The following is a 16,425-nucleotide window of genomic DNA, read 5'->3' as shown; positions in this document are numbered from 1 at the left end:
CAAGGCCCAGGAACCATCCCAGGTTCACTGCCTCCCAGCTGTGTAGTTTGGGGGGAGTTACTTAACCTCTCTGTGTCTTGGTCTGGCTATTTGCAAACTGGGGATGATAATAGTGTCTCTACCACAGGGATGATTGTAAGTGGCTGCATGCTCCAGTTCCCTCAGAACAGTCCCCCGTCTATGCCTGTTGCTTTGCTGTAATACTCATGAACTTCCCCCTCAGTCACAAAATGACCCCATTTGGATGATATGTGAGGTATGAAATGCCTAACACAACTCCTAGATCAACACACCCAGGTCACGTCTTCAGTGAGCGTTTATTGAGCACCTGTTATGTGCTGGTCACTCTGGCAAGCGCTTAGATGCACCCCTCCTAAATGCCCTGAATAACAAACACAGTGAGGTCAGCACATACATGATCTTGTCTCATCATTATAGGAACCTCTGAGGTAGGGATCATTGTTAGCCCCATTGTACAGATGGGAAAACTGAGGCTCAGAAAGTTAAAGCCTGAGGTCACACAGCTGGTAAAGGACAGAGCTGGACTTGAGTCCAGATGCAACAGACTTCTAACTCTAGGTCCTTAACCAATCATTCACGCAGTCTCTTCCAGCTCCAGAAATGGGGTCAAGTGAGACCATTACAGCCTCCTCGAGACAGGGGCACAGAACATTCAAGTGCTCACAGGCTGCACTGGCCAGAGAGATGAGAAAACTGAGCTGTTAAGGAGTGGTAGTAACTCAGGTAAACTGGAGGGAGCAGGTCCCACTCAAAGATATTCAAATTCACATTTTAAAAACATAGTAACCTGTCAGTTTGTGACCTCTCAATCCAAACAGTCACTCCAGAAACATTGATTAAATGCCTGCTGCGTATCAGGCACTGCCCTGGACCCTGGGGATGCTAGGGTAAGCGAAGATAGCTCTGCTTTCATGGGAGGTGGACAAGAAACCATCACCATAGCATTTCCGGGGTATTAAACACCTTCTGGAGCTTTTGACGGATTGTGTTGTCTCATTAATCTTTGCAACAACCTATGATGGAGGTTCTATCATCATTCCCATTTTAAGGATGGGGAAACTAAGGCACAGGGAGAGTACATGACTTTCCAGATCATACTGCCAAGCAGTGGTGGAGCTGGGATTTGAACCAATGTGGTCCAGCTCATAAGTCTGGGTTCTTAACCACTAGGTGGCCCTACCAGCTTCCCCCACTTTGTGGCATCCTCTCCCCAGCTAGTACTAATCAACACTGTTCACACATACTTGTGCCAGGCCCAGAGCTCAGCCTTCACAGGTGAGATCTCCTTCCATTCCTCCAAGAGCCCCATGAAGCAGGGGCTGTGATCAGCCCCATTGAACAGATGAGGAAACTGAGGTCCAAGGAGATCACAGGACACAATACCCAGGATTTGAGATTGGTGCTGGGAGAGGGGACAGGGGGAGCCCGGAGGCGAGATACCTGTTCCAGCCTGGGCCTGGGGAGATGGGCAGAGTGTGTCTGAGCCCCGGGAACTCGGAGCTGCTCATATTAACAAGGCAACTTCATATCTACCTTCCCTCCAGAGCCTCCCCCCAGGCCATGTGAAGCGGGCCAGGCAGAGATTGTGATCCCCATTATATGGGTAGAGAAACTGAGGTCTTAGAAGGGGTTGCAGGGGCCATGGCCAGAGCTCACACCTCCTTTCCCTACCTTTCCCCCTCTCCCACTCTTCCTATTTGGGGACATCTCCTCCCATCCTATGAGTCCTGACCCCACCTTGAGGAAGCACTGACTCTGTACCAGGCTGTGCCAAGCACTTTACAGGTGAAATGGTGTGTAAGTCTCACCCCTCCGTGAGGCTGGTCCAGTTCTCATCCCATTTGACATGTGAGAAAATGAGGCTTAGCCAGGTTAAGAAACTTGCCTAAGATCACACAGCCAGGAAGTGATATGACCGGGCTTTAAGTCCCGTATGCCTGATTCCAGAGCTCTTTCCACAATACTGCATTGCCTTCTCTCTCTCTGGAAAGGAAGCCCATTGGGTGGACCAATGGGCGGGACAGATATGAGAGGCCACGCCCAGTGCCGGTGACAGCTGAGCGGCCAGCCCTCCCAAGCCCTCACACCATCGCCTTTTCTCTTGCAGGGGCTGAAGCCCATGGACTCCAACGGCCTGGCCGATCCCTATGTTAAGCTGCACCTCCTGCCGGGAGCCAGCAAGGTACCATATGGCCTGGGCCTCTCAGCAAGCCGGGCACACTGGCCCTGGCAGACACCCAGAGTTCCCAGCTCAGAGCCTAAAATAGCCCTCTCTGCCCTCCAACCCCCTCCTTCCTGAGTGGCAAAGTCCTTGCGAGGGGTGAGGGGTGGGCCAGGAGTCCCTCTCCCTCAAAGGGCAGGAGCTCTGCCCATTTCTCCCACCCAGAAACCTGGAATCCAGGAGCTCCCAAAAGCCAGGAGAGAAGCAGAGACCCCCCATGATGCCCTTCGCCTGCTCACATACCTTCGGTGGCTCCCCAGTGCTGACCCGGGCCCCTCCCACGTTATGCCCCAACCAAACACTCCTTATGCTTGATAGAAATGAAGAACTCTCCCCTGATTTCAGGGCTTGGCACTTGAGATAATGTTCTATTCCTGAGGAAGAAGTTCCCCCCACCCACTTCCTCTCCCCTTGCAGCTCCCCTGCGTTACTCTGCTCTAGGGGAGGGGGAGAGGGAATGGGAGGGGGAGGGGGAGGGGGGAGGAGTTAGCTCTCCTCTCCTTAGATTGACTCTCCTCTCCTTAGATTGACTCACTCAGAGCTAATGGCTGGGTTTTACTTTTGGCTCTGGCTAATGTGATGTGAACATTCTACACCAGTGGTAGTCAACCTGGTCCCTACCGCCCACTAGTGGGCGTTCCAGCTTTCATGGTGGGCAGTAGCGGAGCAACCAAAGTATAAATAAAAAGATAGATTTAACTATAGTAAGTTGTTTTATATTTATTCTGCCAAACTTAGTGAAAATCCGACATAAAGTACTTGGTAAGTAATTATTATTATATGCTTTAACTTGCTGTAACTCTGCTTTATAAATTTTATAAAGTAAAGTTACTTCCCTACTTTATAAATCACCATTACAGTGGAACTGGTGGGCAGTTAGAAAATTTTACTACTAACAGAGATACAAAAGTGGGTGGTAGGTATAAAAAGGTTGACTATTCCTGGTCTATATGTAAGGGCGACTGTGCACTTGGTTACATGATCTGGGGAAAGTGAATGTTAAAAATGTCTGCAAGTATCAAATGCCCCTTAAGACAAAAGAGCACACACACACACACATACACACACACACACACACACACACTTATCTTACTCTTTATATTTTTGGATCGAGGAACAACAGTCCCTCACCTGGCCATGCCAGACTGTGAAGTATTTGGCCACTGCTTTCGCTAACTCCCCAGTGACATTTGTTTCTCCCTAAGGCTCTCTCCTTTGCTCCCTCCTACATCCAAACTTGCTTTACCAAAGAATCCAATGAGCCATTTACATGTTAGTATGAATTAGGTTTGTCACCAGTCCCACCTCTTCTGGGTATAGTACATTTCTAGCCTTCTCTCTTAGAGTAAAATGAAAAGCTTTGTCCCCACCACCACCACCACTAATGAATTTCAAGTATGAAGGATGCTATTTGGGGAAACATACAGAACTCACCTAGCATCCCCAAAAACCGTTCCTTCGCTATCTATAAGTGGGTGACTCTTATTTCTGTCTTGCTGACTTATAAATGATTTTTTTTTCTCAGAGGAAAATGTCTCTGCTTACTTATCTTAATGGAAAGATCAAAGAGAGAGCCCAGTGCATGGGTGGAGGGGTGGCTCAGTGTCCATCCCTGTTGATGACAGTAGTCATCACCCTAGAAGATGCTGCCTGCTCCCTGAGTCACATATTTGGGAGCAACTGAGCCCCTGGATACTCCTAAAGGGACTCCTCCAATCCCCACCCCAAATCAGCCCAAAGCAGGTAGCTGCAGGGCTGGCTCCCCACTGAGGAGCCAGCCTTTCAGAGATAGATGTCTGTCTATCTCTCTGGGCTCTAGTCCAACAAGCTTCGGACAAAAACCCTGCGGAACACCCGGAACCCCATCTGGAATGAGACTCTCGTCTATCACGGCATCACAGATGAGGACATGCAGCGGAAGACCCTCAGGTACCTGCCAGGTGGGCGGGCAATGCACCCACAGGCCAGAGGTCAAAGACAGTGCTCATCTTTGAAGTAGGTGGCAACGAGTCGGGGTCGTGAGGGTCTCCTGAGCGCTGGGAGGCCCTGTGTCTTGATCTGGGTACATGGGTATATGCATGTGAAAAACCCAGCAAGCCCTACATTAAGACTTGTGCACGTTACTGCTTGTATGTTATATTACAATAAAGAAGAAGTAAAAGTACCTGGCCTACTGCTCAAAAAATTGTTCCTCCGCACACTACACATTCCTCACCAGCATCCATCGCAGCTCTTGGTACACAGTAAGAGCTCAGTAGATGCTTTCTTCTTTTTCTCTCCTCGAGCTCAATATATGCTCTTTTTTTTTCTCTCCCCACCCCCTTGGGGATTGCAGGATCTCTGTCTGTGATGAGGACAAATTTGGCCATAACGAGTTCATCGGCGAGACCAGATTCTCACTCAAGAAACTGAAGCCCAACCAGAGGAAGAACTTCAACATCTGTCTGGAGCGGGTGATCCCAGTACGTGCCTTCTCCTGGGGTCCGATGGGGGAGAAGAGTTCTGGGGGTGCTGCCTTCTTCTGGCTGCAGGGTACCAGACAGCAGCGATGTGGCAGCTGCTGAGGGTGGAGCATCAGGGTTGTATCCGGGCTCTGCCTTTACCAGCCCCATGATAGCATCCCTTCTCTGAACGTCAGAGTCCTCTTTGGTAAAGCTGGGGAGGGCACAGAGGTGTGGCGGTGTGGCTGGCCACGGCTCTTCCCTAATGCCCCAACCAAAAGACCTGGGCTGCTACTTCCCTGCTCCCTGGCCTCAGCCAAGCCTCTGAGCTATTCTGAGCCTCGGTTTTTCTTGTCTATAATGGGCATTAACACAGCACCTGCCTCAGGGGAAGGTTGTGTGACAGACATAATCACAGCAGGGCCTAGGACATAGTAAGCACTCATAAACTGTTAACTGTTGTTATAAGAATAATACTTACCGACCTGTCACTCGTGGAGTCATAAAGCACCATGCAGATAAGCAGAAGGCAGGATAGCACAGTGCTTTAGAACAGTGATTTTCAACCTTTGTTTCTCATAAGAAACAAAGAGGCCCTGACCTCTTCCCCCTTAGTAACTAATTTATTTGTGCCATGAGATGAAAATGGTTGTATTTAGTCAGGGGCACTGACTTTAGTAATTAGTGTGTGTTTGTGCCATAAAAAAAAAGGTTGAAAATCACTGCTTTAGAGCACTGAGTCTGCGGCCAGGGTCCCTGGGTTTGAATCCAGGCTCTGCCACTTGTCATATAACCTGGGCCCAATTATTTAACCTCTCTGGGCCTTGTTTCCTCATCTGTAAAGCAGGATAGCAGAGCACCAATCTGATAGGGTCTTTTAAGGATTCATATGAGAGTACTTATAAAGCATGAAACTGTTATTGTTAGATGTGACACTTGCCTCTGGAGAAAGAACAAGAACCAAATTGAGGTTCTCCGTTTGGGCTATGCCTCAGAACCAACTGGGGATTTTAAAAGCCAGGGCTCTACAAACTAAGAGTCTGGCTTCGGGAGGTAGGGTGGGACCAACAATCTGGATGTTTAGAGATAATCCAACCTGCCCTTTTATACATAGGGGCCACCTTGGGCCCAGAGAGGGGGGGCAAGTTGCCAAGGTCACACCATGAGCCGGTATCGGGATCTAGGGTGCCATCCAGAGCCCAGGTCGCCTGCAGCCACCTGCGTGCCAGCTGCCCTGGGCAGAGGGCCAGCTCCCCATGGAGAAGCCGTAGCAGGCAGGAGAGGGAACCCTATAGCAACCTCCCACCAGATGGCTGGCCCGAGGACGGAATATCCGTGTGCCATGCTGTGTTTGTATAGAACAGGCGACGGAACAAGACACAACAAGGGAAATTGCAAGGAAGAATTTACACCAAATGCCAGGCTCCAAATAAGTTGCTAAAGACACCCCCAGGAGGGAGTGTTTCCTCTCGGTGTTTGCCTGGGAACAGCAGGTTCTTCGGGCCTCCTCTTCCTTCCGTCACTCAGTGAGTCCAGTTGGTCAGGACAGTGGCCAGGCCCCCACCTGAGTCATCAGCTCTTGGTCTGCCCATCTCTCCGTGATGGACACAGCCGGCCCCAGGGGCCATGGGGTGACAGGGTCGACAGAGGCCTGTGGCAGCCACACACCCCGCTAAGCATTATCTTTTGCTTTTGCCCTGGGTCCTCCCACCACCAACTCTCCCCATGTGCCCCACAAAGGACAGGGGCCACATAAGTGCTGTCCCCTCCCTTCTGGACCTCAGTTTTCCTCACCTCTAAAGTGGGGAGGTCGTTTTTAACCAGTGGTTTTCACATTGTGTTCCCAGAGCCTTAGAAGTCCCCAAAGGGACTTTAGCAGCCACAGGGGAAGAAGCCCCTGGTGGCCAGGCCCCCAGATCCCTGTGCCACTTCAACCCAAAGCAGATCAAATCTGTTTTATGTATTGGGTGCTCTACTGGCTGTGTGACCTTGGGGAAGTGGCTTAACCACTCTGACCCTCAGTGTCCTCATCTGTAAAATGGGGAGATTAATACAACCTACATCATAGGCCATTGTACATTAACATGCTCTGTCTAATGGTTAGTGTTGTATAAATTTTAGCTAAAAGGGGGGAAGCTGAAGGGCTACAGAAGCTTGGAAAATCTGTCCTCCCCACTCGGGGTGCTAATGGAGTGGTGAGGGGCATAGGGTCCTTCCGTAGGGAGATGAGCCCATAGGCAATGTTATCTTCCTTTCTGTCTCCTTCTAAGATGAAGCGTGCGGGGACTACCGGATCCGCCCGAGGCATGGCCCTCTATGAGGAGGAGGTAAGCACCAAGTGGGCACGGAAGCCACCATCAGGGCCTGGCATCTCCCTTGTCTCTCCCTCCCTGGCCCCATCTCTACTGTTTCTCCCTAAACCACCTGTTGGTTCATGCGAGAGCTGCCCTTGCCCAAGGCACTAGGGCATGAAACCAGGGGTACACTCTTCACACCTGGAGCCTGGGGTGGGGAAATCCCCATCCTCTTACACCAGGGACACCCTTCAGTTCCTCAGCCATGCTGGCAGAAGCCCTGCTGGTGACTCTGCAGGACTAGAGCAAAGCCATCGTCCCTCCATGGGGACATACCGGGGGCTCTTTGAGCTATGTGTCTGGCCTAGGCTGGGGTTGGGTTTCATATCCATGCCTTCAGCCCAGGTCTCTGTGAAACCCCAGGGACGACATTTGTGAGAAGAATGGGTATATTAGAGGGGTCTGAGCTCAGTCAGGGATCAGGCTAGGGCCAAGGTCAAGGCTCAGTCCCGAGACAGAGTTGAGTTAGTCGTCAGTCACTGATGAGGATCAAACTCAACCAATGACCAGAGTCAAGGTCTAGGCTGAAGTAAAATCACTGGCCTCCTGTGCCTCAGACTGGGCCCCTTGGTTTTTGCCAGCGCCCCTCCCTGGAGGCCGGGGCGTGTCTGCTGTCCATGGTACTGACTGCACTAGTGGGGGGGCAGCCCCTCCTACTCTCCACGGCTCTTCCCTAATGCCCCAACCAATTGCCTGGCCTGCTCCCCTCCTTAGGCTCACATGCCATCTTCTATTGCAGCAGGTGGAGCGCATTGGTGACATAGAGGAACGTGGCAAGATCCTGGTGTCCCTCATGTACAGCACACAGCAGGGGGGCCTCATAGTAGGCATCATACGTTGTGTGCACCTGGCCGCCATGGACGCCAATGGCTACTCAGACCCATTCGTCAAGCTGTGAGTCAATGCCTTGGGACTGTGTGTGTGCGCCGAGGTGATCCTAGATCCTTGCACAAGGGGAACCAGAGAGCTTTTCCAAGATAATTGTACATTGAGGCCCCAAAAGGGAAATTAACCCAAATGTCACATCTCTGGAGTTTTTAGCCCATTTTATTTATTCACCCAGAAAATATTAATTGAGCACCTATGATGTGCAAGGCATTGTGCCTACACTAGAGAAGAACCTTCTAGGAAAAGGGAACAGTATGTGCAAAGGCCCTGCGGTGGAAGGAAAGTGAGTAGGAAGTGGGGTGGAGAGCATGGCATAAGATTCAGGTGGGCTAGAGTAGGGACCCAGCCATTCAGGCTCTGAAGGCTATATCAAAGGTTTTGAAATTTACCTGTAGGACCAAGGGAGACCATTAAATAGTTTTGAGCAGTGGAGTGACAGTAATCAGATTTGCAGCTTATTCCTTTTTTCTACACATATGGCATCTCCCCAGGGGTTGGGGCTGACCTAGGGGTGATGGATGATACAATGCCAGGCCCATCCTCCAGGTTCTCAATGAACACAGGCTCCAGATGCAACAGCTGGTTTCAGTCCCTGCTGTGTGACCTGAGGCACCTGTCTCAACTTCTCTAGACCCTCGATTTCCTTGTATGTAAAATGGGTGGTTGTAGTTCTACCATCTGCAGGGGTCCCCAAACATTTTACATAGGGGGCCAGTTCACTGTCCCTCAGACCGTTGGAGGGCCGCCACATACAGTGCTCCTCTCACTGACCACCAATGAAAGAGGTTCCCTTCTGGAAGTGCGGCGGGGGGCCGGATAAATAGCGTCAGGGGATGCATGCGCCTGCGGGCCGTAGTTTAGGGACATCTAATCTAGGGTTTGTTGAGGACTAAGCAGACCTAAGGTGCTTAGTGCAGTGCCTGGCTTCAAGTAGATACTCGAATGCACATCTGAGTTGATTTCACTTTGGTTTGCTCATCAGTTATCCTCCTAACACCAGAAGGAGCCTGTGTTCCTTCCAGTTTTAGGAGGGGCTGTTCCTACTCATTAAACTCCTCTCATCATAACCTCTCTTGTCTCCTCTTAGCTGGCTTAAACCAGACATGGGAAAGAAGGCCAAACACAAGACTCAAATCAAGAAGAAAACCTTGAATCCTGAATTTAATGAGGTCAGTCTGCTCCATTTTTGTCATGCCGCAGACTATTTCCTGTGTGAGAGAGGGACACACTCACTGCTGGAATGTTGTCGGGCACATCAAAGGGGGCCTTCTCTCATAGATCTATGACAGAGGTCCCCAAACTTTTTACACAGGGGGCCAGTTCACTGTCCCTCAGACTACTGGAGGGCTGGACTATAAAAAAACTATGAACAAATCCCTATGCACACTGCACATATTTTATTTTAAAGTAAAAAAACAAAACAGAAACAAATACAAGTAAATTTAAATCAACAAACTGACCAGTATTTCAATGGGAACTATGCTCCTCTCACTGACCACCAATGAAAGAGGTACCCCTTCTGGAAGTGCAGTGGGGCCGGATAAATGGCCTCAGGGGGCCACATGCGGCCCGCGGGCCATAGTTTGGGGACCCCTGATCTATGATCTAAAGGAGACGTAATGAGTTCCTTGTCACAAGAGAGAATCAAGCCTAAGACAATAAAGTACCTATAGATTAGGAATGTCATGGTCAGAAAGCTGAGTTTGAAGACAGACTGCATTAAATCATCTCCAGTCTATAATAGTGACATCTGAGGAAACAAATAGGGACAGTGATGTTCTTTACCATCCACCCCATTGGTGTTGCCCTCTTCCCCTCCCTCCTGCATCCATTCAGTGCATCAAGTCTTGCTATGGCCACTGTCTCACCCACTGAACATGCCCCTTCCTCTGTGTTCTCGTTGTGGCTGCCTGGGCTTAGACCCTGGTGTTTCACACCTGGACTGCTGCAGTAGACTCCTGACTCGCCTCCCTGTGCTTGGCCCGTCCTCCATATAAGCATGAGCTTTCCAAGACACAAAAATGAATTTGTCACCCCTTTGCTTAACTAACACATCCAAGGCTCCCTAACTGCTTAGCAGGACAATCAAGCCCTTTCAAATGCAGGGGCACACCCCTGCCCCATCACACAACCACCCTCCTCTGGTCGCACTAACCTCCGTGTACCTCTCAGCCTCTGGCATCTGCTGCTTTCTTTCCCTAGACTTCCCTCTCCCTTCTTTCCTCTCGGGCAAACTCCCAGTCATCCCTCCAGACTCAGTGGATTGGCCCCCAGCTATGCTTCCTTTATGCTGCCAGGCCTTCTGCAGCCCTCCATCTTATGCTGTCTCTGCGGGTGTCAATGATCTTTTGACCAGCCTGTCAGACACTAGAGGTCCAGAGATAACTGATGAATATGATGATTTGATGTTGGGTCAGTGTCAGCCAACATGGCTTTCACCAAATGTTGCAAAGGGGGAGAGGGAAGTTGCAACACAGTGTGCTTTGTGTGTTTCATTTTCTAAAAAACTGATGCCTGTGTGCATATACATGGGGAATGTTCTGGGGAAACAGAGCCCAGAGCAATCACTGGCCAGTGAGCACAGCCTGCCCTGTTCCCAGGTCTCTCTTGCAGCGGGATCCCTGATTTCCCAACTCTGACTCTGAGTTTTGAGTAAAGAGCCAGGGACTGCAGTCTTGCCCTACCCTCTCCTGGAATCCGAACAAGTCACAAAGAAACCCAAATAGCCAATTAGCTCATTAGCAGTAGAGAAAATACAGATCAAGGCCAGGTGCCATATCTCATAACAAACTGGCACACAATTATTGTAAAATGTGGGTGCCCAGTCTGGGTGGACACAGTGGGTGAGGACGCTACCCACAGATAAACCTCTGAAGGGAAGTTTATCAAAACACTGCAGAAGCCTTAGGCTTTTCCATTTAAATTTCATTTAGTTTGGGAATGGGTGATATAGTCATGTTTGAAAATTCCAAAAGCCCTAATGGGCATCCATTCAAAACCCCCTCCTTCCCTAGCCTCTGGGACCCTCTTCTTTCCTTCTGAAGCAACAAGATTATCCATTTTCAAGAGGATGGATGGATGGATGGATGCATGGGTGGATGGATAGATGTATATACATATAGGTGTAGACATAGCAAATACATGTGGCGGGCATTCTTATTGGACACAAGTGGCATAACAGTATATATCTACTATTCTCTATATTAAACTTTTACAAACTCAGAAAAACTACTTCTTAAGAGTTTATCCTAGTAAATCATCATGGATGCACACACAGTTTAGCTCCAAGGGCGCCTTTTATCCTATCAGTAATGACCATGAAAAATTGGAAACACCCTAAAGACTCGACTGGCAGGCATTGGGTTATGGTGCCAGCCACACAGCCGTTCATCAAAGCCACTAAAGTGGTGATGGAGAAAAATACTGGTGAGTGTGCTGAGCTGGTTTTGCGCCATGTGTTATATAAAATGGAAAAAGAAAGCCACAATATGGTATATTAATATTATATTTCATGTAGTGTAATATAGAAATATGGTACATACTATTTCACTTATTATTCATGTTAATATTTAAAAACACTAGAAATGTAAGCACCTATTCCTCATGTCAACCTCAATCCCCTCAATGACCTTCACTCTCTAAATGATGGTGACGAGGGGAAACCTGCTGTAGAAGCTGCCAGAATGGAAGGACTGGTTCATGGCTATGGCTGTGTCTTCAAGGAAATGTAACCTGGACCAGCTCTCTTAGTAAAACCCCACCAGCTTTCCCAATTGCAAACAAAATCATTGAAAAGAGAATTACAGAGCTTGAGGGACTTTGTTATACATATATCTGTTGAAAAGGGATCCTCAGGCCTAGACTAGAGGCTCAGAGCGGGATGGCCCTCTTACTCCCAGAATGCCTAGTTCAGGGGCCTCCCCTTGGCCCAGGAACCCCTAGGACTCAACCTCTTAGCTCCTGACACCAAAGACTCAGGGGACTCTCTCACTCACATGTCTCCTCTCACATCCAGGAGTTCTTCTATGACATCAAACATAGTGACTTGGCAAAGAAGTCACTGGACATCTCGGTCTGGGACTATGACATCGGCAAGTCCAACGATTACATCGGTGAGTGCTCCCAGCTCGCAGGAAATCCCGTCTTCTGTCCCCTCCCCCCTCCCCAGGAGAGGAGAGCCTTACCCAGGGCTGGGGGGGGGGGCGCTTTCTTTCTTTTTTCTTCCAACATTGTCCAAACACTGAGTCAGAGCCTATGGTCCTATTTAGGGACCAATTTAAGAATGCCTTTAGGTGAAAGGGACTACATAGCTGGGAAGATCGGGTCAGGATCTTGCTGAACAAACAACTCCTTCCCCACAGTGGAAGAGTTAACTCGCAGGAGAGTGGGGTCTGTGGCCCTGCAGGAAAGAGGGCACACAGGATGTCTCCTGAATCTATTTGCAAGTCCAGGGCGAAGGTGCTAGTTTTCCCAGCCCCTCTCCGAATAATGGGAACGCCACAGTCACTAAAGATGGAGCAAGGAAGAAACTCCAGCTGGGGACCAAGCTAGAGCAAAGGTGTAGAGGCGGGACTGAGCAGCTGATGAAACTAACTCTTTGGAAATAGATGATGAGTTGTCAAAGCAGTGGGGGTAAGTGTCCGTGGAGCACAGTGATAGGTAGGTCTTTAAGAATAGACCACTTGGTGCAGCAGTAGGGGGCCGCTGCCGGTACCTGAGGAGGTCTCTGTAGGCAGAGAAAGCCAGTAGTGATCATCACACTGTGACAAACACCCTCTCTAGAGAATGAATGCCAAGGCACCCGAGTGGGGTCACTGCTCGGTGGCAGCTTTTCCCCAATTGGACATTTGGGTGTAGAATGAGAGTCCTGCGTGTCCCTCTACTGACCACCTGTACCTGTCTGCCCTTGTCTCCCAGGGGGCTGCCAGCTGGGGATCTCGGCCAAGGGAGAGCGCTTAAAACACTGGTACGAGTGTCTGAAAAACAAAGACAAGAAGATCGAGCGCTGGCACCAGCTGCAGAACGAGAACCACGTGTCGAGTGATTAGGGTGGTCCCCAGCTCCATGCTCCGCCCCCTGCCCCAGCAGCCCACTGCTCCCTGGTCTCTCTTCTCTATGTTTTTGTTTTTGTTTTTTGCTTTTACTATTTAACCCCCTCCCCCCCCCCGCTATTTAACCGTCCCCCGCCCCCCGTCCCCCGCTACCCTTCCTGAGCCTGCCCTTCAGGTCCCCCCTCACCTTGGGCACCGCCACTGAAGACCATCTCCTCCCTCTGTGACGAGGCTGCTATGCGGCTCTGAACGCAGCGCCTCTCTGGTCCCCCCAGAATGGAGCCGTCAGGATGGGGATAGGGAGATTTTTACAAGGAGGTTGTTCATTGCACAGCCTTCCTGTTTGGGTAATTACACACGTTCTTCATCATTTAGGACTGTTTTTAGACCCTTCTGCCCTCGAATAGGCCTACGCACACGCAAGTCGCGGCTCCTGTGTCGCATCCGCGCAGCCCCGCAGGGGTCTGCAGACCCGGATAGACGAGGCCGTGGACACCTTGTATTGGGGCCACTGCTGCCTCTGCGCACAGACACCCCACACGCCAGAAACACAGACCCCCGTGTTTAATCGCCCTGGTGACTAGGAATACACCCTCCCAGCTCCCAGATGTTTTAAGAAATGAACATGCAGGCCTGACCTGTGGTGGCGCAGTGGATAAAGTGTCAACCTGGAAACACTGAGGTCGCCGGTTCAAAAAACCCTGGGCTTGCCTGGTCAAGGCACATATGGGAATTGATGCTTCCTGCTCTTCCCTTCTCTCATTCTCTCTCTCTCTCTCTCTCTCTCTCCCCTGTCTAAAAAAATGAATAAATAAAAGTCTAAAAAAAAAAGAAATGAACACGCAAAATACGCAAAGGGACCGGGTGGCCCCTTTTTTTGGATGTCACCTCTTTACTTCCTAGCAAAAAATGACATCCATTCTCTACCCGCTCCCACCTCTCTCTCTGCCCCTTCCTGTCCCATCCACCACACGAAACTCTGCCTCTCCACCCTCTTCTTTTTCCCCTTCTTCTCTCTCCCTCTCTAAGGGGGTTAAATAGTAAAAGCAAAAAACAAAAACAAAAAACCCTAACACAGCCTCTCCTTCCCACCTCCCCTCACAAGCCCGAGCAGCAAAAGCTGAGAAACTGGCAAAACCTGAAGCTGCACTTAGACCTTTGCTTTTTCAAACCACCCACTTCTGTTGGCCTGGGGACTGAGGGACGGGCTGCATCCGGCAGACAGATGCCCCACAGAGGGGCTTTCTGAGCCCCTGACCTCCTCCAGCAGGGCCTGGAAGGTATCCAGAAACCAGAGCTCTAGGTCTGAGGGGCACACTCTCCAAAGCCCCCTACGTTAGGTTTCTCCGTCCTCTGCTCTTAGTTAAATGAACCTACAGCCCCCGTCCCTGACACTCTGCTTCTCTGACTCTTGTGTCCTGTGGCTCACTCAGAATCACCTCAATTCTCTGTCTCTCTGTCTCAGTCTGTCTATCTCTAGCACCCTCTTCACCAAGTGCACCATCATCATGGATCTAAAACTTTAGTAAGTGACAGATCCTGATGCCAATGGCTTTTTATTCCATCGTAAATCATCCAGTCTTCCCTTAAAAAAAATTCTGAGCCCCTTTTCCTCCTTTTTTTTTTCTTAAAAAAAGAGGGGAAAAAGGCAGTGAAGACAAACATTATACATTTGAGGTTGGTTTGGGGGCAATCTTCAGTGCCCAATGAGAAAGGCTTGTTTCTTCCCAATCCCCATGACATCTCCCCGGTGGAAATCCCTTCCTCTGTCCAACATGCCACCATTATCTGTAGAAGTCGTTCGATAGACACCCACATGGTCACTCTCTCCAAACACACACCTTTTAACCTTCCCTTTCAGTGTTCTCTACCCCCAGTTCTCTGCACAGTTCATTGAAAGTCACTGGTTTCTTGCCTTGGATAACTGTTTTGTAATCATCAAGTTTTCTGCCTTCCCCAAGATAGCCAGCAGCTTCCTGGCTGCCACTTTCCCCCGACCCCGACCCTGACCCTCTCCGTCCTGGCACCTATACCTCCTTCCCATGGTTTGCCCTTAGGAGAAAGCATGCTGGCTGCGTCGCCCAAGCCTGATGCTGGCATTGGCGCTGGAATCAGCATGTGGCAAGCTCACCGTGCCTGCAGTCCGGGCACACGCTCTCTCCGCTCTCCCCGATAAACATAACTACCCCCCACCCCACCCCACCCCGCCTAGAATACACACACACACACCCTCCGGTGCATGCAGAACCTTCCACCATGTTTCTTTGTGATGATGTAGCAGCCAAAATAAAGTAGGAGTATCCAGGAAAACAGGTGGTCTATGCTCTTCCTTTCTGGTTTCTGTAAGCTTTTTCTCCCCACCAGGATACATGATGCTTCTTGGATTGTATTTAATGAGCATCTACTATGTTCCAGCCCCTGGGGACATGGCAGGGGAAATGGGAATGGTATGGTATCCACCCAGGTGGAGTTTGCTCTCTGGTCGATTTCATCCTGGGCAGTTAGGCTCAAGGCAACTTGTCCGACTCCACTCCGTCTTAGAAGAGTGCTTTGTGTTGGTGCCCACCCAACAGGCAGGCAGCATCCTCATCTTCTCCCTACTACCCTCAGCCTTGGGGAAGGGTCCCAAATGGTTGTGGAATCAGATAACATCAAGGCAGAAAGTGACCACAGAGTTGATCCAGGGCCTAGTTCAATCAGCTCGATCGCCTGGAGGATGAATAACCCAAAGCTGGGAGAAGAGAACGTCTCATCCCAGCAGTGCCGGGAAAGGAGCTAGGCCTCTGGACTCTCTGTGCGGAATCTTGACACACTGATTAATACTAATGAGGCTCATCAAACCCCTCCTTCATATTCCAGCACACACCATCCTGCAGTGAACCCCCACAGATGGCCCCTCCCTTGAGACTCGATGGTCCTGAAAGTGAGCCGAGCAGGTGACTAACTTTTCCAGACAGGTCATTAATGAATTCTATAATCGGCCCCCAAAGTGCTTAGGCAATTTATCAGGAATGTTGGTTATTTCCCAGAAGGAGCAGGTCGATTCCATATTCCAGGCCAAGTTTGAAACAAGTTCCTGTTCTTACCCCTAGAAGGGTGGTGCTCAATGTTGGGGCAGAAGTCAGCCTAGCAGAATCACTTGGGGAGATTTCCCCCCCCAATCTACCCATGCTCTGCGCACTGCCCCCTTATTCCCATCTGATTCCACTGTGTGCAGAGCCACGGTGTATATTTGGAGATACTTCTTGGTTAATATTGGTGCTTCCACCTCTGTCATGACTTTGCAAACCACGACCCTCAAGTCCTGTTTTTCCCTACAATTCAGCTAGCTGCCACCAGGTAGAAAGTGGCACCAGTGAAGGCCATCCAGGCCTCTCAGGAATGGCAGGGGACACTTGCCACCACCCTTTACCTGTGCCCATAGCAGACATCACTAATCAATGTGGCAC

At 50.1% G+C, this 16,425-nt stretch overlaps 1 protein-coding gene across 3 annotated transcripts in view; it reads left to right on the top strand.

The window, feature by feature from the left end:
• Positions 1–13,101, top strand: part of RPH3A (rabphilin 3A) — an 80,898-nt gene extending 67,797 nt beyond the window's left edge. For all 3 annotated transcript variants that reach the window (XM_066260541.1, XM_066260542.1, XM_066260540.1), the window contains 8 exons: positions 2,129–2,203; positions 4,062–4,171; positions 4,578–4,704; positions 6,954–7,010; positions 7,777–7,931; positions 9,013–9,094; positions 11,941–12,037; positions 12,843–13,101. In XM_066260541.1, the coding sequence (XP_066116638.1) occupies positions 2,129–2,203; positions 4,062–4,171; positions 4,578–4,704; positions 6,954–7,010; positions 7,777–7,931; positions 9,013–9,094; positions 11,941–12,037; positions 12,843–12,973 (834 nt within the window). In that variant the 3' untranslated portion in view covers positions 12,974–13,101. The remainder of the gene's footprint in view (positions 1–2,128; positions 2,204–4,061; positions 4,172–4,577; positions 4,705–6,953; positions 7,011–7,776; positions 7,932–9,012; positions 9,095–11,940; positions 12,038–12,842) is intronic.
• The last annotated feature ends 3,324 nt before the right edge of the window (positions 13,102–16,425 follow it).

The sequence above is a fragment of the Saccopteryx bilineata genome, chromosome 2 (genome assembly GCF_036850765.1).
Source record: "Saccopteryx bilineata isolate mSacBil1 chromosome 2, mSacBil1_pri_phased_curated, whole genome shotgun sequence".
NCBI lineage: Eukaryota > Metazoa > Chordata > Mammalia > Chiroptera > Emballonuridae > Saccopteryx > Saccopteryx bilineata.
This window is presented reverse-complemented; position numbering and strand designations above follow the sequence as displayed.